The sequence below is a fragment of the Parambassis ranga genome, chromosome 5 (genome assembly GCF_900634625.1).
Source record: "Parambassis ranga chromosome 5, fParRan2.1, whole genome shotgun sequence".
In the NCBI taxonomy this organism is placed as follows: Eukaryota; Metazoa; Chordata; class Actinopteri; family Ambassidae; genus Parambassis; species Parambassis ranga.
In genome coordinates, this window is record NC_041026.1 from 25,369,024 (window position 1) to 25,391,639 (window position 22,616).

General features: G+C 43.3%; 2 protein-coding genes across 4 annotated transcripts; one reads left to right on the plus strand and one right to left on the minus strand.

Moving 5' to 3' along the window:
• Positions 1-430: 430 nt before the first annotated feature.
• Positions 431-13,399, plus strand: zhx3a (zinc fingers and homeoboxes 3a). 3 transcript variants are annotated; one of them, XM_028405575.1, is made up of 4 exons: positions 431-764; positions 4,424-4,518; positions 8,469-11,361; positions 11,873-13,399. In XM_028405575.1, exons 3-4 carry the CDS (start codon positions 8,666-8,668, stop codon positions 11,904-11,906), a joined length of 2,730 nt encoding a protein of 909 aa, XP_028261376.1. In that variant the 5' UTR covers positions 431-764; positions 4,424-4,518; positions 8,469-8,665; the 3' UTR covers positions 11,907-13,399. The 3 variants fall into 3 exon arrangements, with proteins under 3 accessions (XP_028261376.1, XP_028261374.1, XP_028261375.1); XM_028405573.1 differs by lacking the exon at positions 4,424-4,518; XM_028405574.1 differs by lacking the exons at positions 431-764; positions 4,424-4,518 and adding an exon at positions 963-1,322.
• A 492-nt stretch (positions 13,400-13,891) lies between these two features.
• Positions 13,892-21,842, minus strand: top1a (DNA topoisomerase Ia). The gene is made up of 21 exons (XM_028406730.1): positions 21,705-21,842; positions 21,220-21,244; positions 19,804-19,900; positions 19,575-19,689; positions 19,237-19,283; positions 19,066-19,158; positions 18,883-18,955; positions 18,610-18,701; positions 18,409-18,524; positions 18,193-18,314; positions 17,992-18,114; positions 17,581-17,768; positions 17,358-17,502; positions 16,894-17,037; positions 16,532-16,717; positions 16,380-16,448; positions 16,103-16,217; positions 15,732-15,859; positions 15,522-15,616; positions 15,281-15,430; positions 13,892-15,190 (listed from the first exon to the last, which is right to left on the minus strand). The coding sequence occupies exons 1-21, from the start codon at positions 21,735-21,737 to the stop codon at positions 15,088-15,090; spliced, it is 2,259 nt and encodes a 752-aa protein (XP_028262531.1). The 5' UTR covers positions 21,738-21,842; the 3' UTR covers positions 13,892-15,087.
• Between the last annotated feature and the right edge of the window lie 774 nt (positions 21,843-22,616).

Sequence of the window (22,616 nt, forward strand, 5' to 3'; positions counted from 1 at the left end):
GTCTTCCACTGTTACGCGCCTGCATAACTGTCTATTTAAAGCCGGCAGGCTATTAGGCCTGTGCTTTAAATGACAATTCCCACAACGATTAATATTCACAGTAGCCCATCAAGACATTTTTTTTTCTAAAGACGACAGCCATCTATTGAAAACGCATGTGACCTAATTAGGAGCACCTTTTTGTGATGAAGCTCAGTGAAAAGACTCATCACTGAACTCCTGTCAAATTCCAGATTTACACAATATAGCCCATGTGTCCAGCCTGCGCCGCGGCGCCTTTGTAGCTATATATAACCCGGTTTGTTAGCCTTACCCCTATAACGATATACCCAAATGTGCACTGGGCTCAGTATACGTACCCTCCTCCCCCTTCTACACACACACACACACACACATCCCCATCTCATCCCCGCCCCTCTCCAAAATTTTAGATGAAAGGGCTTTTGGATTTTGGATGACGCTCCGTATCACGTGTTCATAGGAAATACACTCGCTATAATTTTTTTGGAGCTGCCTCGTCCTGCGCCGCCGACCATAGTTGTTTTTGCCGTCTTCATACAGTGTAGCTGAGGGGTGGAAAGGTAATGTAATGTACCTTACCGTGGCCACTGACGGGTTCACGCCAGTTCACGGGGTTCACTTGAGGAGAGCTCCCACCCCCGGCTCGCCTCCTCTTCTTCTCAAAGCGCAACGATCGGAGCTAATCCAATATTATTCATTTATATATTAATGTCGGATTCCATTTTTCCACACCGACTGCTGAGGTAAGGACACATCTACTCTTCCACAACACGAATATGGCTCATAATTGGCGAGCTGCGATATCCAAAGTTGTTTACTGAAATTATGTCTCGCTATTGAATATTGAATTTTCATCTGGTGCTGTAGTGAAGGCAGTTTATATGAAGTCGCCAATGTATAAAATGGCGACAGTAGGTGGAGGAGGGGGGTGGAGGATTTTTGGGAATATTCATAAGGTTATATAGAGTGCCAGATCGCCTTTGGCAAGTCGGCTCCGAGCAGTGTGTTGCCCCACAGGCGTGTGAATGGAGTGAAACGGGTTAACTCGTCAGTTTGTTATAGTTACAACAACAGAGCCTCCGTCTGGCTGAAATTGCGCTTCTTCTCGCGCTATACAATGTGGCGTATGTGCGTATTTTATTGCACAACGCGCTGTATTTCCCCACTGTGCTGTGAGTGTGAGTGCTTTTAGTTGTGAAAGACTTCTGAACGCCGCGCTATATCAACTGTACGCCAAGTATCAATTTTCCGGTATTGATCGCCCCCCCTCTACAAATTTCTTCCTCTTCCAGAGCAGAAAGGTAGGCCTGTATCTCTATGCACAGGACTCCTTTTCTTTCATTTCCTTCTCTTCCTCCTACCAACATGTGCTGCTGCTGCCTTACGCACACACAAACACACACACAAACACACTCTTTCACACACACACACACCAAACATACAGTACAGTAAGTAGAGCTGTTGGTTTCCGCTGTTATTTTGCAAACTCTGGACTATCAGTGAGGCATTGTAATGAAAAATATTAGTTCCTGTAGGTCTGTCTTTTATCTGTACATAAATATTGACCCAGCTTTGAATGCCATGTGTCTCCCTCTGCCTTTAGGGGAGGGACCTCTGTGCTGACTAATGTTGGCTCTGTGAATCATGTGTGGGGTCCAGTGTCCACAACACAGGAGACAACCTCGAATTATTGAAGCTAGACAGCTAGACAAGCATGATTCATTGGTAATTTTTGGAATGTATTTTAATTATTTAAGCTTCTTACATACAATGTAGGTCATGGAAATGACTGCGCAAAGTATTGTATTTTTTTCCCCTGAGAGTAGGTGTTGTGGACTGTGACTGGAGCACGGTCCACTTTCCAGTGAACATTTTCTGCACTCCGATAGTTAATTTGCAGGCGTGTGTGATGGCTGGCAAAACAAAGGTAAATGAGCTCTTGCTGTGCGGCTCCGGCAGACGGGGTTTCAGCTTGGCCCGGTGAGTCCAGTGTGTGTGGAGGTTTTCACTCCAGCAGGACGCTTACACTGGGGGAATGTCAATTCCCTTTTGTGGGTCCCTGGGAACGGTCTTCAATCTCCCTTCTCGGAACTGCTCTAATGAGGCCAGGCATATTGCCTTTCATCCCGCACTCCCTGCAATTAGGCACAGCTCATAGTTTTCGTTATGGCCACAACGGAGTGTTTGTATACACAGATACAATGTAGTGGGCCAAGAGTGCCCACTCCCCTCATCTCTGCACAAGCTACCATTCATATACCTGGAATACTGTACTTTTCAGGATTTGGTGCTCTGATTTGGAGCAGCAGACGCTGTAGAGGTTATGTTTGTGTGTGCCTCCCACAGCTCAGAATGAGTCCTGTGCCAGAGAATACCAAGGAAGGTCATATGGTCATGATTTGCCGATTTAGCTGACATGGAGTGTATAACATTCCTTGAGTTCAGGGGAGAAAGTCAACTATCTAACACCAAGCAGATCTATTTTCCAGTACCTCATGATCCTCACAGAAAATGTACTGAAACACATTGCTGGGTGCTATTTTACTATAAGGACAGCGTTCTATACAGGTTCACTTTTATTTGGGTCTTTCATCCTTTCTTGTCACTGGACCAATGCGTATCGAAGCCCAGACCGCTCAAAAGCCTCACTAAAACAGCATGTTTGCACAGTTCCAACCAAAAGAAATGTCTGTGCACTGATGTGGGGTAAAAAAAAAAAAAAAACTCGGGGCTTGTGGGGGAAAAGAGCCCCTGCCACTTTCTCTGTCCCATGCAAGAAAGGTTTGGTCAGCAGGAGCTGGCATTTGCCAGGCTTTGGCAGTTAGAGGAGGCTGTGATGTCAGCCATTTTAGGATGGACAGTACAATGTGCGGTATGCCGCCATCTTTCTTCCTTTTTTTAAGTTGCCAAATGAATGCCTGTAGTCTTGGCTACAGAACTGAAGAAGTTATTCATCAAAAGTGATGTAAAAGGATGCATGACTCAGATTTTTTTTTCTGTGCTCCATGGTTTATTTGTCTGTCATTCATCTGGGCCACAGATAGAAGGGTTGGAAGAACAATGTAAGATTTCAACAGCGAAGCGCTCATATTAACAAAAAAAAAACAGAGCCGTCCAACTAAGATGCTCGGACAGGCAGGTATGCGCTGTTCTGTTTTAGGATCCAGGCCTCGGCAATGATTTAGTGAGACAATAACAGTGACAGAAGGTCATTTGTAGCCTGTTCATCTGCGATATACGCATAACAACAGTGCAGCAGTGATTTTTGTGTCTACCACGTGATTGGACGAGAAAAGGGGCCTCACCCAAAGTTATCTGAAAGAGGCTCGGACCGTGAATGGACTTTTCAAAGATGGCTGGCAGGGCATGTGGATTAAGTTTGTCCTTCACCGGATGCAGTCCAAGGAATTCAGTGTGTATCTTGGGGTTGGTGGGTGTGGGCAAGTGGCTCCGTGTGTGTGTTTGAGAGAGTGTGTGTGGCGTGGTGGGCAAGGGGAAGAGAGGGGTTGCCATGGCGATGTTAACACATGAGTGGCACCACCGACCGGTCTCCCAGTGGACGAGGCTGCAGTCATGGAGGTAAGGGGGGTGAGTGTGTGTGAGGAGGAGGAGAAGGACGTGAACGAGCTGGCTGACAACACCTGCGTCTCAGACATTCAGACACTGGTACGCACACAAACACACCCATGTAAAGGAAAATGGAGACAGAAACTACACACCAGAACCTCTGTGTGTGTCTTCAGCTGGACATGCGGTTAAGACTTGCATGCTTGTATTAGCACTGTGCTAATGACCCTGATGACTCTGAATTGTTTTTCAGTACACGTAAGACTGGTGCTCAACACTTATTCATGCTGGCAAGCGTGCGGTGCCATTCTCGCACAAAGATGTCCCCAAACTGAAACCTGTCCACCCATGCTGTCGAGTACAAGCCCACGTTGGTCCACACTGGCAGCATGATGGACGCAGGAGACACCCAGACACGCAGAACAATCGCAATTCGACAGTCAGCCGTCTAAAGGCTCCCAGCACTGGATCACGTTTCCCTTATAAATGAGGCGCCATTGTTCCCAATCTCTTCTCTGTGCAAGACAGTAATTGCTCTCTGTCTCTGGCTTATATTTGGGTGTACAGCTGATCCACTCACATGACGTTAATCTATTTAATGGACATTTGGCAGAAAATGTTCCAGCTAAACAGATTTTTTTTTGATCATTCAAATGTATCTGTCAGGAGTTCCCCCTCTCTGCCCCAACCCCCAGTGGACACCAGGTCTTTTTTTTTTTTGTTTTGGAGGAGGGGGCTGATTACTTTTAAAACAGACTTTTAAGACAGCCGCAGATCACTGTCAAATTATACACAAATGTTGTCATAACAGAGAATTGATCTTTTTGTTTTTTAGATCCTCTGCGACTGTCACACCGAGAGGCTCCTTGCCAGTTACTCAGTTCAAAGAGAGAGATTTTCAGATCGGTGCAGGTGCTAAATGTTGTGGAGGTGAGGAAGGAGTGTGTGAGGAGTGTGTGTGTGTGTGTAGATGTGTGCCTACGAGGTGTCAGCGGGGAGGAATATTGAAACAGCACAGCCTGTCATCATCATCAGTCATCCTCTCACTTCACTCCCAAATGTCTGAGTTTTGTCTTCCTTTGTCCTTCTTCCTCCTCCAGCCTTCACATTCTCATTCATGTGACAGGCGGCACAACAAAAACACCAATCTCTGTTTGTTAATGTCAACTGTAGGTGACCCAATGATCTGGGAGTGTCTGAATCAGTGGACTGTTTTGAATTAAATTTTAATGTCTAGCAACCACTTTGCAGCCTCGCCTCTCTTTCCCGCTGGTAGCAGCTCGCTGTAGATTGGGCATGTTTTTCGTGGTGTAATATTGTAATTACTGCAGCAGTTTATGAGGTGATGAAACGGAATACATGCTGCTTTCTTTTAACTGGTTTGCCGAAATGGGAGCAGCATGCTCGTCTGTTTGCCATTTAGAAGTATAGAGGATTTAATTAAATATTAATGAGATGTAAATATAATATTGTTATGGAAATGACAGTGTACGAGCACATAAGGGGGCCCTTCCTGTAAACCTTAAAGCTGCTATTAAATCAGGCGGAACGTATAAACCCCATCAGAATTTAAACCTAGCCTAATCCCATTTGTTTTGAAACGCTTGTTTTTGAAAAGTTGAATGGTTCAAACGTGGGTTTAGTCCAGTGAACAAGGCCTCTCTGCTTACACTGAGCGTGGGTGTTCAGAGAGCATGTCTGAGAGCTCTGCCACTTTCCCTCACTACAGATATGACTCTCTTGGTCTGCTCAGATGAAAAGAGTTTCCTCCCCCTGTGCCACAGAGTCAGTGCCAGTGCGAGGACATATGACACACCGGGGACAGTGATCGTCTGAGCGTTGTCTACCTCGCCGCTGAAACACAAGGCCGAGCTTTTCAGAGGGAACCATTCAATGGCTCCCTGTCTGGGAAGCCCTTGTCTTGTGTCTGATCGCACGTCTCGCTCGCCAGATAAAGCAGCCCATTCTTTTGATAGGTGACCTGATTCTTTATGTAACCTTTCTCAACTTTTGGCTTGTCTTGGGTTTTCTCATGCAGGAAGTGGAGTTTTTTTTTCGTGGAGCGTCTGTACTAGGCCAGCGTCTGTCTCGTCACAGACCGGCATCCCCTGTGGGAGCTGCTGCACCGGTCACAGCCACGACCAAAATATCTTCACATTATTAACATATAATGTACCTGTCTGTTGAGAAAACAACGTCTTTCCACCAGTGATTTCTCAGAGAGCCGGTAAAGTGTCTCACACAGATTTTTCATATGTGCATGACTACATCCCTGTGTTGCGTGAAAGCTGACTTCTAAATCCCTCATTCAGTGGAACAAACTCAATGAACGCCGTGTCCTTACCAGGGGTTAATCGAGTGTGCCATCAGAGGATATCATGACCTCTCTGGCGGCAAAACATACAGCACATGCCCGCGTCTGGATGCAGTGAACCGGGATTACTGCATAAGATGCTGGTGACCTAGTTTTTTTGTTGTTTGTTTGTTTTGTTTTGTTTTAGTTTTTTTCTGTCAGAAAGCAGCGGCCGTCAGTAGAAATGAAAAAGAGGCAGTTACAAGGAGGACGTCACAGTCTGTCTGGGATCAGTGTGTACTGTTGGGCAGTCATTTGAGGGTTTTAATTCTGGAACAGGTTCATCTTTTATTTACCATCCAGCCGGCCATGGTGAACATGCACGTGGATGCAGTAAAATGAAAGTCTGTGAAAGAGCTTTTCAGAGTGTGCAGATACAAAACTCCGTATGTGAAAAGATTTTCTTTCTAACATGCAGAACAAGAAGGTGAGGTGAGCTGAATGTTTTTCCAAGGCTGGTGCGGTGGTTAAATTTATGCAGCTGATGATAGCCTTGCAGGAGAAGGTAAAGCCTGCGTTATATGGATAGATGATAGGATGAGACAAGTTTTTAGCAGCATGTCACACATCAATACTTCTCCACTCTCAGAAATAAAGACGAAAGTGATATACAGAGGCTGTGTGTGTGTGTGTGTGTGTGTGTGTGTGTGTGTGTGTGTCAGGAGTTCATGCAGAGGGCAGAGGCTGCAGAGCTACATCTCCACTTTGATATTTTTTTTTGTACTCTCCAGTGTTAACACTACAGCTGCTTTTAATTGTTATTTTAATGAAACACCGTTGTCTTGTCCTGTGAAGCTGGTTGAATATTTGTGGCTTTGTGAGAGCAGAAACGTGTTTTTTGTCACAATGCGGGAGGAGACGAAAGAGGAGAAATGTTAAAGACTGCATCCAGTGCAATCCTTATGAGTGGAGTGTTATAGGAGGGGAAAGCCTGTGGAAGTGGTTTGCTAATGGATTTGTGCATTCACTGATCTGTGTATTGTGTTTGTATGCATGCATGCATCGCCATGCTGCCGGCTGAACAAACGTAGGCTGAGACGGGTTGAGCCGGCAGCTTGTGTATGGTTTCAGATGTGTTTGCTGTAACCTTATGAGAATATTTGATAAGTCCTTTACAGTACTGCAGTTGGCTGACTGCTTCAGCACACACACACACACACACACACCAAACATCTGATTCGTATCTTGACACCACATTATGTCAGGAAGGTACATTGTAACTTGCAATGTAAAACATATGGCTCACATCCAAATGTGGCTCAACAGCAAAGTCATTTAACCTTCATATGTCTGCTTTACAATATCAAACCAAAGTGGAGCAGCAGAGAACGTGCAAGTGACAGATTTTCAACATATAAATTAAATTTATTCCACCTTCCTGTGCCCCATAAAAATTCCCCATAATTTAAAATAATCATACCTGCACTTACACACAGCCAGAACAAAACAGTTTGGCAGACACCGTGTGCATATTCTGCATATTTGTGGTAGTAGAGACAATGTAAAACAGTTTGTAGGGTTAAGACATTCAGCACTGTCAATTTGTAGTCAACTGCAACCCACTCAATAGGTGCAAAATCCCCTGCTGTATTTTTTAACTGATATTATCTCAGGATGAGGCGACGCTCATCTGATTAATTCAAATACATCATATTTGAACTTGATTATCATTTTGGTGCATGATTTGCAAATATCATGAAGCTTTACCAAAGAATGGGGTCACACATAATCAATAAATAGAAAAGCTGGGTGTTGTGGCAGCAGGGGGAAAAAAAACAACAAATATCGCTGAGATTAGACTGTCATTTGTGGCTTTGTCGATTCTTTTCCATTCTTCTTGCATTCATAAAAAGTGACAGCTAGACAGAAGTCTGTAAATCCAAGTAAATAACCAGAAGACTTCGATAGGCTGCATTGATTGAGGGAGTGTGTGTTTTATCATTAGAGTGCCTTTAATGGTAAATATGAATTTGTTTCTTTTAGATTTATTTTGGGGTGTTTGTGAGCCATCATCCAATAGATACAGGAATTGTGGGAAAGAGAGCAGAGCAAATGGTCCAGCTGGGATTTGAACTGGGTTTTCCTTGTATCGGCACTTACTACATGAGCCCTAACCACTTGGCTGATGGGGTTCGACCCCATGACTCTTGTGCCCAAACTCAGATGCCATTTTCAAAACTGTGTTCAGTGAATTCATTTCACTTCACTGCCTTTCTGTACAATCATTTAGTATGACCTTCCTTTTTGTTGAGCACAATGCAAAATGTCAGACACTTTTACTCTGCGGCTGTAATTGCTGATAAATGCTGCCTAAACGTATCACACTGAACACCTATAAAAAGCTACGAGTTTTGGATTGTACTGTACACTGTAATATTTGCTTTTAAACTGAAAGGCTTTTAAGACATGATGTTCACATTTCTCACAATTTCTGTCTTCTTACTGCGCCTTTGAGTCTTTTTCTGTTACATTAAAAATGGGCTGATGGAGTCACATGTCTCTGCTTTTCTCTTCTCTTTCCTCACAGGTTCCCTGGGAGCTGTTAAACTTATCCATGTGACAGGAGTCCTAAGGTGGCAGAAGGCATGAAGCAACACTGTGATATCATAGTGGCTGGTCCATGACACTAAACTCCATTCAACCCTCTCCACTATCCACCCACCCTCTGTTCTCATCACACCGGACAACCAATCACTCACTCTCCCATTTACACAAAGCTGCACTATGGCCAGCAAGAGGAAATCCACTGTACCCTGCATGATACCATCCAAAACCAAACATGTGCGTGAGGAAATCATCCTGGGCTCGCTACCAGAACTCCTACCAACAATCCCAGAAGACAGCATACTCAGCATCTCTGGAGAAGAGTCTGGCCATTTCTCGCACAGCTCCTCCAAATCTGAAAGCGGCAGTGAGATGCAGAAAGGAGGTACATACAGCTGTCTAACTTGCCGTTTTGAGTCCAGAGATCTTAACTACTTTTTGGATCACATGCACAACTGCCACTTAGACTTCAGGGCCCAGCCCACCTTCTACTGCCTGAACTGTGGGGTGTCTGTCGTCCGCTTTGAGGCTCTTGCGCTCCACAATGCCAACTCCCACCCTAAGATAATGGAGGGCTTGGTCACTGCCTCTCTAACGGTCAACAAGAGGGACGGAGTGACAACTGTTGAGCAAAGCCTCTTCACGGACAGTGGAGAAGACTACAGAGAATCTGGGATCTCCCTCACCAAAACACCAATTGCGAAGATGATGAAAGCCAAGGGAGAGCACAAAAAGATTGTGGTTTCTCACACCGTGGAGGTACGGAAGATAGACACTGGAAAGGATGTAGACCCCAGCATGCTGACAAATGTGCCTGAACTCCAAAACGGGGCTCTCAGTGTTTCTGGTGCCCCAGCTATGCCGAGGACCACTGTCACTCATGTGATTAAGACGACAGTGTCCAACCAAGTATTTCACCAGCACACTCCCTCCCTTTACTCTACCCCCTCCTCTGATTCCAATAAAGACCTTCCAAAGGTGATGATCCCTCTCAGCAGCATCCCCACCTACGATGCCGCCATGGACACCAGCAGCTTTCTCAAGACATCCTTTGGCAAGTTCCCCTACCCGACCAAAGCCGAACTCTGCTACCTAACGGTGGTTTCAGAGTTCCCTGAAGAGCAGATCAAACTGTGGTTTACCGCCCAACGGCTTAAGCAGGGCATAAGCTGGTCTCCGGAAGAGATCGAAGAGGCCAGGAGGAAAATGTTCAACACTGTGTTCCAAGGTGGAGCACCCCAGAAGCAACTCACTACACCACGGCACGTCAATCACATCGTAACCCACCACACTGTCACTGCCCATCCAGGCTCAAAAGGACCAAACTTTCAGATGGCCAAAGTTCCATATGGCAGTATAAAGCCCAGGCCTGTTGGAGTCATAGCCACACAGGCCAGCATGTCATCCAACCCCCATGTCACCAGGGTCTCGTATTCTACTCCAATTGTCCCCCCAAAGTTTCCATCAGTAGTCAGAACAACACAGGTACTGACCAAGAACACGGAACCCACTGTGGAGCCAGAAAAGAGCAACGGCCTGGACATGGCTGGAAGCAGCGGATGTGTCAGTAGCACCAGCAGCAGTCGAAGCAGCAGTAGCAGCAGCAGTTGCAGCAGTAGCAGCAGCATCAGCAGCTATTCCAGCAGCAGTAATGGTGTTGAGACAGCCGCCAGGAAGCCGGTGCACAACAACAACAGCAGCCCAACCAACAGCATCAACAGCGTCGCCACTTGCTCTGCCAACATTAGCAATAATGATGAGCACTGTGTTGCTGACACCAACGGCAAACCAAATGCCAAAAGCAACAGTTTACCAATCGGATTGGAAGGTTCAAACAGTACCAAGAGTCAAGTGATCATCGACAACACCAGCAAAGCCAACGTCACCTGTAACAATCACAACAGCAGCGCACAGGAGCCCGCCCACACTGCAAAGCCCGAGGACGAACACAACAATTACATCCACAAGAACAACAACAGCAGTATTAGCAGTGAATACCCCAGTACTGCCTGTAATGACAGTGTCCCTAACCTGAGTCATGCCAGCAAATCCCCAACTGAAAGCACCAGCACCACTGTCATTACAAAAAGCAGCTCATCCATTTTAGATGAAGCTAAATGCAACAAAGACTTTCCCATTAAAGGCATGTCAATCTTGCAGCAGCTCATTAAAGAGGAGGACCCGTATGCTGGGGACAGAAGCTGCCCAGAGCTCAAAGTTGACCCCATCAAGATCAACTTCAAGAGGCTGAAGATGAATGAACCAGAGACTACATCTGAGATTTTACATCAAGAACACAAGTCTGAGATCGCCGATGTGTCTGCCTGTCAGCCGTCTTTCTCACCCCCCTGGGGAAACAAGAACCCGCAGCAGCTGCACATCCTGCGGCAGGTTTTCTCCAACACCCGCTGGCCTAGCAGTCAGCAGTACGAGGAGTTAAGCATCCAGACGGGCCTTCCAAAGTCAGAGGTGGTGCGCTGGTTCAGCGACAGCCGTTACAGCCACAAAAATGGGCAGCTGAAGTGGCTGGAGACCTATCAGCGACCACCACCGGAGTCAGAGGACCTTGCAGAGCCAGAGGCCGAGTCACCTAAGGACCCTTCACTGGCCAAAAAGAAACTTGTTGAGCAAGACATGAACAAGCACCTTGAAGGAGAAGCAGGACTGAAGTCAGGGCAGCGGGTTGTGTGGCAGGATTCATACTCACCGCTGCTGGGCCTGATGGGGTCTGAGGGGAGTGGCGAGCGAGGCCGAGCTGAGGAGTCAGCACAGCCAGGAGTCCTGCAGGATCACTGGTCAGAGAGAGCAGAGGACCACCAGCAGCCAGTGGCAAATCAGTCACTCATTGAACAACAGACTGATGCCAATCAGGCCAGGTACAATTCATTTACAAACTGCTAAAGTATGATACACTTTTCATTCACACTGTCTTGTGATGTTTTACAGCCTTAGTGTGATTTATCAATCCAGAAAGCAAAAACAATGTGTGCCAGGTGGAGTGATGAAAGCATGACAGCTTGTTGTTTGTAGAGGCTGCTGCGTGATGTACAGTAAAAAGGAAGCAGAAGTGTGTACAGGTACTCATGCTGAGTAGCTTATTCCGGCAATCACAGGTCTGTGTTTAAGAAGCTATTTTTAGATAAGTAGGAGTCTGGGCCGCTGAATTATAGATTGAGAGTGCATGCTAATATATGTGAATAAATCATGACAATTGTCTTTGGTGAGATGGATTTCCAAGAAGCAAGTTAAGCCGTACACAGGCATCTTTTTACACCGCTCCCTCCCAAAAAAGTACTTTGTTTACAGTACAGCACAGACACAATACAACTGGAACTTTTTTATCGCGTCCTCACAATTTGTGCCTGTCTGTGTGCGTGTTGCTGATAGGGATCGCCTGAGGATGGAGCTGCTGGAGGTGTGATGAAGCAGACCAGATCTCGCCAGAGGATCGTGATGTTTAAAGGCTGGCTCGCTCCATTGGCTGTGGTCTAAAAAAAAAAAATGAAAGAGTGTTCATAATGACAGCAGATGTGATTGTAGCTGGACCGTTGGACTCTGACTGTAACTGTGAATACCCCCCACCCCTCCTCCTCCTCTTCCTCCTCCTCCTCTTCTTCTTCCATCTGCCATCACTTCCTGCCATCGTTAAATGAAAGAACTTCTCACCTTTGAGTCCTGTGATGTTTAAGCCTTTCATGCTTCTTTGTGGTTGTGTGGGGAGGGTGCACAATGAGGTCAGTACGAGGGATCAAAGAAAAGAAAAAGAGAAAAGACGCACACTGACTGGAAAACTGACTTGAATGAGCGAAGATAGGGTAGGATAGGGCCGAGAGATATTGTTTTTGGGTCAGAGGGAGAAATATATATATATGATTGAAACTGCACTATAAAAGAGGGTTTGTACTGACTGGACAAACAAAAGATGTGTCAAGGAAATGTTATTGTTGGCTTTGTGATATTTTTTACTTTTTTAGCAACCAGTACTTCAGCACTGCCTTGAATTTTACTTTTCCGTTATTTGTTTTTTTCAATTCTATTTACTCTTCTATAGTCACTGTAAGTCCAGATGCAATCAAACATGTTTTATTTAGATCTGTATAAATGTTGGTGATCACATTGCAGTTCAGCTACACGCAAGAGACTCTATACAATGCACTAATGAAGACAGCAATGCTAAAAAAAAATCACACTGCTCCACAGTAAAAGGTATTGACAGCTCTGTCGAGATCAATACACTACACTGCCCTGCAAACTGAACAGAGAGAAGCCTGTCACGCTAACGTTGCCTTACTCAGCTCTGTCCATGTGTTTATATGACCTGTCTGTCCATCACCTTGCTTTCCAGCTACTGTGCTGTCCAGAAAAAAAAAGAAAAAACATGCCAGTGCATCGATGGTCACTGTTGGTCTATATCTGTGAAAAAAAATCTTGTGCTGCTTTCTGTACACTTGGAGATGTTTAACTTTAAGCTGTAATTGTATCAAATATTGTTACTGGCAAAATGTTGTTTAAAAGCAAAATTATCAATTTGATCCCTAGACACTGACAGAGTGAGATATTGTGCTAGCTAGAGAGCCAAATGAGGAGATCTTTGCTCTCCTCTGAATTTTCTTGTTTATATAAACATACAGTCACTACATGAATCCTACTAAGCTGCATCTTTGTCAAGCTGCTAATAGCTAAGAACGGTGCTATACCATCCAAAGTGAAATTGGAGGTTGATCTCCTACCAGCAGTGTATGCACTTGTGTCGAATGTTACAAATTTATTTTGGTTTGAGATAAATGGAATCTGGACTTACGGTGTTATGATCACTTAAAAAAAACTTTTATGAAATAGTCTGATCATAAAGCACTGTTGTATCATCCTTTCTACACTTCTGAATCTTTACAGAATAAACCGAATACTCACCAAGCAGTAAGGTCTCTTATTTTGTCAGCACCTTGCACCAAGAGTGAATTTTAATGTGGATACAGGCAAATTATTCAGCGTGATGAATGTGAAAGTAACATGCAGCAGTGGTGAGGAGAAATGCATACAGCCCCCCCTGCAGGGGAGCAGCTGACATTACAGGTAAAAGTAATAAACCTTTTAATTTTGCCTGTTGTGAGTTATGCCTTCAGACTTTAGGCATGCAGATGGTGGTTTAATGAAGGATGTGCACTGTGAGAAAAGTAAGGTGCCTTCCAGATGTACTAAGGAACAGTTATTTGTAGGAATGCACCATAGCTGTTTGTTCATTTGTCCAAGACCTTGCAGTTTTTTGTGGTCCAAGCTCACACAACACAACAGATGTTGCAATGTAAAATGCAATGTAAACAGGTTTTTGAAGAATAGAAGAACACTACTTTTTAGACATACACATGAGAAGCAGACAGATGTGAGGTAATAAATGAAGAGTACAGCATATATTTATCTGTAGGGTTTTTATTCCTTTTTCAACCTACAATGCGCTTAAAACTCAACATGATCAAAGGCTATGACAAAAGGTAAAACAGGAATAGGATGTTGACTTTACATCTACTTACATCAACTGTCCCATGGAATAAAATGAATTGATAATTCACATTAAATGTTACATTTCTTTATCCTCAATCATTACACAATTAAAAAACCTGCCTAAATTGTAACAGTTTGGTGATTTTTTTTGGCAAAGTTGATATCCCTCACACACCCCACTAGGAGGAGGAAAAAAAAAGAAACTTTCCATTTACTGACTTTAAATACATTATCATAGCATTATTCTTCAAGTAACAGATATGGGAGTTTTCTTGGAACAATTGTTAAATTAAGTTAAAATCAGATGTACACAGGGCTATGCAAAGAGATTCAGAGGACGCTTGCAACCAAAAAGGATTTAAAATGATTGGTTCACATTTACACTAAAAAGAAGTCCCTGATAGAGGCTGTAAAACAAAATATTCACATTCTGCTTGCTTAAGTAAATATTGACAAGGTTGCAGTATTCCCCCCCCCCCCCCCCCCCCCCCCCCTTTGCCTGCCCAGACATCCTCTTTCATGCTCAACAATTCAACATAGTCCAGTTTAAAATATTCACCCAAACAGACAGCTTCCATGATCGAGCCCCTCAGACGCACATGCACACACGCGCACACAAAAAGCTCACATTTCGTTTCCTCGGAAGGCGCGTGGGTGTAAGTTAAGGAATTCATTTGATTTTACTTTGTCTATCAAAATATAGAATTCAGTAATAATACATGGGAGAGCTAAAATACAGAGTGAGCGAACCAAGAAAATAAATGTTACAAAGCAATTTTTCTTTTTGCTCAATACAGTAGCTATAGGACCACAGAGTTCAAAGTTCAGGCATTGTCAGGTTTTGTCCTTAGAAGGACAGACAAAAGTAAAAGGGAGGGTGGGTGACCCAATTACAGGGGCTATGCCTTGATTCTCAGTTGTGGGTAGTTCAGCCTTGTTGCCTGATCTCAGATCAGATGTTTAAACTATCCACACACCCTCCTGTCACTTCATAATGGCCATGTCTTACCGTGTCGCTTTGTCAGGTCTGCCCATCAAGTTAGGCTAAAAACAAGTATCCAATAAAAAAAAATTGTATCATTGTTAAAACCACAAACTGGGATTTAAAATTCATAGTCTTCATCTGCCATATCAATTGCCCAGGCGAACTTCTCACGCTGGGTTTTGTTGTAGATCTTCTCAACGGGAATGCCCCACTTCTTACACCTACAACACAAAACGGAGTAAAGTTAACCTGACGAACAAGGTTCCACTATGGGTATAAGTTCACAACAGACTTTAATGATATTTTCTTACCAAGCCACAGAAATGCGAGGGTCCAGATAATTGAGTTTGGAAGTGCCGAGAGCAATTTGCTTGTTCTCTTCACGATCAGTTGCCTGCACTTCCAGCTTCATCAGTTGTTCTTCTATCCTCTGAACCGCCTTCTTCTTGGTCTCTACGGCCCTGCAGATAAAAAACAATGACGTCAAAAACGTGGCAACACTGGATGAACAGTTATGGCACTCTATCCATGCTAAACCTTTAACATACTTACTTTTTGGATTTTTCATCTTTCCGCATTTTGGCATCAGCCTTGGCACTCTTCAGTTCCCTCTTCGCGTCAGAAAGCTGGTTCCTTTTAGCATCAATCTATGAAAATGCAGAGAAACTTTCGTAAAGACTCAAACCTTTAAAGAGTAATGTGAGACAAAACTTTATTTCAGGATTCGTTAAAAGCAGATGGAATTATCTGAACAGATCATACTTTAGTCTGCAGGTTCTGCATGGACTTCTCAAATGTCTTCGGTGGAGCCCTCTGATGGTTACACAGGATGGCAACGGCCCTGTTGGCCCTGTTGTAGGACAAGATCTTGGCTGGAATGTTGTCCTCCGCTACATGAGACAGTAAGCATAATCAGTTTTCTGTATGCAGAATGACTCCAAACAGTAGTGAAGGCAAAACCTGAGGGACCTTCCAAAAGGGATTAATAAAGTATATTCTATTCCAAAAGGCTTATTAGCAATTCATAACAAGAATTTCAGCAGCAAAACGGGTTACTGCGTTTCTTCTTGTTTAAGAAGAAAATTTAATGAGAATTCTAGTGCAAAAACTGCCTTAGCTCCTTTTAGACGTACCGTTTGTCAGCTCCTTCACCTGCTGCTGCAGGGTAATTGAGGCATTGTATGTACGGAAAACTTTGGCTGTCAGACCGTCCATCAACTCCTGAAGGTGTTTGTTTAGAATTGAAGTCTGGAAAAATGCAAAGTGTAACCATTACATAACTACTGAGTATCAAAATATAAAGATAGGCCATTCTGACACCATTATTTTAAGAATATTTCCAAATAGGGATCTGAAATATTTTCCTGGCATAAAGATATGTACATAATTGACAGGTAACATTGGGCTTACATTCAAACGGTCAAACAGATCATCATCAGGCTCTTTGTTCTCCATGAACAACTGAAGATTCTTAAATACCTGGGGGGGAAATAGGCATATTTACTGATGCCAATTTCACACACACTCGGATCACTACATTGCTATAGGATACTCGTCCTTACCCTCTTCTCCACAGGGACTGTGTTGTAGTAGCGGATTGAGTCTTTACCTAAGAAGTCAAACTCCACCACAAACTCCTGACCGTCCTTCTCAGGATAAAGTTTGATGTGCTCAACTCTCAGTGAGCAGCAGCCCACGGTGTCCGCAGTCTCTCCTTCTTCCTTCTCATTACCTGCTCTCAGAGCCAGCTAGTACACATCAAAGACAGTTAGAATTAAAGAAGGCTTAAAGACATTACCCTCACTGAAGCCAGTGTTTAAGTGGCCACCAAACCCAACTTTTGTTGGTCATTAAAAAGCAGTTAAACCACATTAAAATCCCTGAAGCCAGCAGTCAAATGTCAATAGTAGTCATGTATCCTTACCTTGTCAATGAAGTAGAGTGCCACAGCCCTCTGTCTAATCCTCATCTCTTTAGACTTCCAGTCGTCACGGTACTGAGCTCTGATCCGGTCCACACATTTCTTTAGCCGACGAGCCGTTTCATACTTCTGCCAATCCTTTTCTCCCTGCAGACAAAGGACACAACAAATAAAGGCAAGGAAACTAATGTATTCATTAGGGGCCATGTTTGTTAAACCTACAAACGGAGCCTAAATGGTGTCATGTGAAGTCATGTTAAATACATAGGGTATTGCGATGACTCCATTGCAGAACATTTTATTTAAACATTTTATAAACGGGTGTTCAAAAGTCACATTGAAATATGCCGACAAACTCTACACATGATACAGCGCAGTCATTCGAGCCACACCGACGACTGACTAAAGACCAATTTTAAACCAGGTTTAAATATTCATGCAGTGCAGAGCCAAGCCCTACAGTTTACCTTGATTCTGGAGCTGGGGTTCAGCATAATGTACTTGATAGAGCCTTGGATATTCTCCGTCCACGACACCAGCCAGGTCACCTTGTTGTCATGACGCACCTCTTTCCATTTTGTGCCTGGAGGAGGCTCGGGGTACTTGGAGTCCCTACATGGAGACATTATCAGGTAATTTAAACTGTAGCAATTCTTCACCAACAGCAAAAATATGCAAATGTTCACTCACTTGCTGCAGTTGATGATGATATCTCCAGGCCTGATCCGACGTTTGAGCATGCCCATTTTAGGATGGTCTCCACGACCACGGAACAGGCCCGGAGGTTCAATGCGGAAGTTAGCAATACGCTCCTTGTGGTTGTCCATGATACAGAAGCCGTACTCCTGCAGCGTGCGCTCATTCTCTTCCTTTATTTTCTAAAAAGAATAAGACAGAATACCTGATTATCACAACTCCCAAGTGTCAATTACTCTGTTAAAATGTAGTCATGCACTAGTTGGCTGCTATGATGCCAGAGGATTTCTGCTAAGTAAATGTCGGCTGACAGAAATGTGCAGTAAGAAGAATTTGGGTCAAGGGCATCTAAAAGACAACATCCTTATAAATTAAAGGAACACAGGAATTTGATAGGTTGCTGACCTGTTTCTCCTCCCTTGTCAGGGCTTTCCTTGCTTCAGACTGTCCCTTGAAGAATACACTCATCTCAGTGAAGTCACACTTCTTTAGGTCTGTGATCTTAGCCTTTTCTTCTGAAGTCATTTCCTGTATCAAAAATATGGGACATTCAAAAACAGGCAAGCAACTACAGTTTTATTCCAAAGGGTGGATCTGTTGTTCTACCTTTCTCCAGTCTTTAAAGAAGTTTTTACGGAAGATGTCCTTTGTGGTGTACTCATGGTCCAGCATTTTGGCAAAGAATGTGGCGACCTCCTCTGCGTCTGGGCTGAGCTTCATATGTTTACCTGAAATGTGTGATGGAAAAAATGCACGGCAAAATTTACACTCAACACCAGTCAATATGTATAAGGCAAGCATTTGTGCAAATTACAGTCCTACCATCATAATAAAATTTGACATGGCTAGGAAGAGGCTCATATGGTGGTGCAAACACCGGCCCTTTGTGTTCCAGGAACTTCCATTTGACACCATCTGTGTATCTCTCCTCTTCCCACCTGGAATTAAGCACCACTTATTTATACTTTCCATCATCAGGGTGGTATATAGGTATGCTGTAGCTAGCTAACATGATTGACTCACCATTTCCACTTCTCCTCTGGCTCTTTCTTTGCTTTCTTTTTTCCATCAGTTACTTCTCCTTTTTTGTTTTTTGTCTTTTTGGACTTGAAGTCCTAAAAATAAGGAAGAGAAAGCATTTAGGGTTTTGAGCTAGGATCAGGTGTTCCACACTTCTTTGGGAGCGCCCTTACATTCAGTTTTCCAATAACACTGGGGAAAGCAACAGCCCCAGCCCCATGACAAATAATCATAAACCCAAGACCAAGTTTACACTTGCTTGAGGCCTTCGCTTACCTCATCCTCCTGTTTCCTTTTCTTGGCCTTCTTGTCATTTTCAGTCTTTATTTTCTTAGGCTTGAATTCAGAGCTGAAACAAAAACCCAGAGTTACAAGTCTGACAGATCAAACTACACTACTTATATAGAGATGATAAATCTCCAGTAAAAAGACTCAAATCCAATGTAACAGAGCACTCACTCGTTATCATCATCTCGTTCTCTTTTTAGAGGCTTGTCATGTCTTGGAGAGTGGTAAAAATCATCTTCAGGCTCAGACTTTACATGGGGAGGGCTGCCAAAGAAAATGCAATAGAATTAGACACATTTTCATCTGAATGTTAAATATGGCACCCAGGAGAAACTTGCATACCTGGCGAAGCCGTTCTCCTTTTTTATTCTACCGTCAAAGGACTTCATCTGAAAGATTCAGTTTCACAAAATAAATTATGAGAAATTGATGCAACTGTAATTATTAATCGTGATCAAATGCCCTTTCAATACACACAAGTGGGTTGCAAACCTTTCCGTCATGTAGTAAAAGCCAGAACATCTAGCTTGGTTTGATACTGTAATCATCTTTATCATCATCATGTGATGCAAGGCAAGGTTCCAAAAGACCAACAAAAAGTAATGATGTTCATCTATTGTTTTGGCAGGCCAAGCTTAGCATGATTAGACAGATACAAAAAAAAGTTAATGGCAAATCACCTTTTCCTCTTTCCTTTTTTCCTTGTGCTTGTCCTTGAATTTGTCTGTGCTGCCATCTTTGTGCTTCATCTTCTCCTTGTCTCTATGTTTTTTATCAGAAGGGTCCTTGTGATCACTAGAGTTTGACAATGCACAACTATTAGCTCAGCATCCAAGTAGTCAATAAAGTAATCAAGCATGTTTTGTAGGCTCCAAGATATCCAGAAGAGCCTGGAAGCACACACATTACCTGTTGCCATGCTTGAATTTCTCCCGCTCCTTATCCTTTTTGTGGTCCTTATGCTTGTGTTCCTTCTCTTTATACTTGTCTTTATGCTTGTGAGAGTCTGTCAGGAAAAGAAAAAAGTCCAATCAACTGGACTGATAATATCATTTAACAACAGCTGTCCAGTTTGAGTTTATATATTGTATCTAAAGACAAAGAACTCCCTTCAGCCAGGGGCAAAAAGTGGACAGGCCATAACACACAATACTCTTATCTAGTTTGATAACCAAAGAAGCACCTACATAAGCCCAAATAAAAACATTAAATACATAAAGAGTTTGTCCATGCTGCACAATCTATCATGTAGGCTGCAAACAAAAAAGCCACAGTAACACAGCACCTCCTACTGCCTGGATGAGTCTCTTTGAGACAATATGAAATGACAGACAGGTTGAAACTTGCAAGAGAACAAACTAGACTTCCACTCATCTTTAAAATGTAAGCCAAGACAGGAAAAAAACATTATAATGATAATAAGAGTTAGTTCTCCAAATTAAAGCACCCCCTTCAAATGAACGTTGCAACAAATCAAGTATACCAATCTTAGGGCACAAAGTTTCTGCCAAATGTATGTGGAATAGGACATCTACTAGCCCCGAGTCTACAAAAACAAGATGCTGGTTATTTAAAGGTGTCTATCACCAGCTTTAGGGACATGTGATAAACGGAATATAAATAGGTATTCAAAGCACACTTTTCTTTCAGATATTGTAAAGACAATCCAGAATACAACACAGTGTTTGACTTGAATGGGACGTGGGAATCAAAGTTACTGACTTGACGTGTTGACCGAATAATTGTAGATCCAACTTCTAACCTATCCTTTCTCCCAGCATGTGGGAATATTAAGTTCCTGTAACAGTATCCAAAATACGGCCCAACTGATGGATGCAGCGTATAAAAACTAATTTTTCTTGTCACCACTTTGGCTCATAATGAAGCAATATGCCCTCGCACAGCCATCCACACAGCCATCTGCACTTCCCAGCCTGGGTTCAGCTTGCAGCACAGTTAGGCCGCTACACCGAAAAAGAAAATGGCGCAGAGACTAAGTCCTCAACCCCCAAACCCTCACTTTCAGGTGGGAAATACGCCATTAAAAGCCAACCAAAAAGAAATTCTAATGCTACAAACTGATAAAACACCTCGAACTGTGTGCAAATACCGCTTCGGATCTAAAAAATAATGCACGGAAAAGCTTTAACAAGACCTCCCTTTTGAACAATAGGCGCTTGTGAGTGAGACAGAGGACTTAGTCTCTGGACGCCATTTCTGTCCTCTACAGAGAACTAACGTAGCATTACATTTGATCAGTTAAGACATCTCGGAAATCGAGGATATTTATCATTTTCTATCGCTAGCTTGATGTAATAAACTTACCATTAACCCGAGAGCCACAGTTAATCTGAAAATCAAAAACAGATGACAGTTAAATTTCGATGCAGGTTAGCTAACTAGCCGGCTAACTAACTTTGAACTTGCTGTATGATACAGCGACAGTTTGTTAGCTATCCAGCTAGCTATGCTAGCTTGCTACGCTGGCTGGTGCTATGGGTGCTATGGCTTAGCGGCTAATTCTTACTGCTAAAAGCTAACGCCAAAATACATGTAGCATTACCACACTTTGTCTTTGTGGTAATATTTACCGAGATAAAACCAAAGCTGTCTGGACAGCAGCTTTACTTAACATCACAAATAATAAATCTGACGAAACTTGTCATGAGGCTGTTAACAAAAAACATGATGGCTTATAAACAAGTACTCTACACTGTTAGCCGAGTTACCCTGTCAAACCAAGAAAATAAAAGGTAGCAAGAAAGGCTGTAACCATAAGAGCTGACAATACGAAATGCATCTCACGTTACCTGGTCCTCGTTGTGGTAATGGTCCCCACTCATTTCCTAAGCGATTTAAAAGCAAAAGAGAACCGTGTAGGGTACACACACCGGCGAGGAGATGCAGGCAGAATGAAGAAAAGACACAGTTGTGTAAGCAGTAACCCAAGTCCCTATTGCACTTTACTGCGCAGGCGTGTGAATTTAAATGGTACAGAGCAGCGTGGCTCCTCCTCTTAACAAAACGTGTTGCTCTCTCAGGCCCACGATGGTCGCACGGTCCACATGTACCAGGAGAACAAGCTGCTCCGGGCTCGGTGTCTGTTACTTGTTTACATTTACTTGACATATAGGTAGATTAGAATACATTTGATTGCTAAGCAACGGTAACAAACTAATGAAAGGAGCGATTCCATGCACCACCGTCATCATAATTACTCTGTCTATGACTGCAATTTAGTGACAATACACGTCTCTTTATACTTTGTATTATTTTAGTAACATGATATAAATCATGGGATTTGTATTCGTGTTGAAAAGCTCTGTTATGGTGCTGGTGAAGCTTTTACTGAGTTCAACAGTGTAGTAGAGATAGATAGACAGATAGATACTTTATTGATTCTGGAGAGGAAATTCAGGATGTGTGGCATGTAACAGAAAGCTCCTGCCTGCCACCACATTCAGAGGCCTATCGCATAACAACTTAAAGACAAATCATAGAGCTCTTGAATTATAATCAATCAACAATATTATATGGTCGATATTCAGAAAAGCAGCCTTATGACGCGCTGAGTACAGTAGCCCATGTTCGAGTTGTTTTTTAAAGTACTGGTATGATCCCTCTAAATGATTTATACCTCACATTATAAGATTATCAATAGGGAGGTATCAGTGTTTTTTCTAGCAGCTATAGCTGCTAGAAGTGGAGGTAGTTTAAAATAT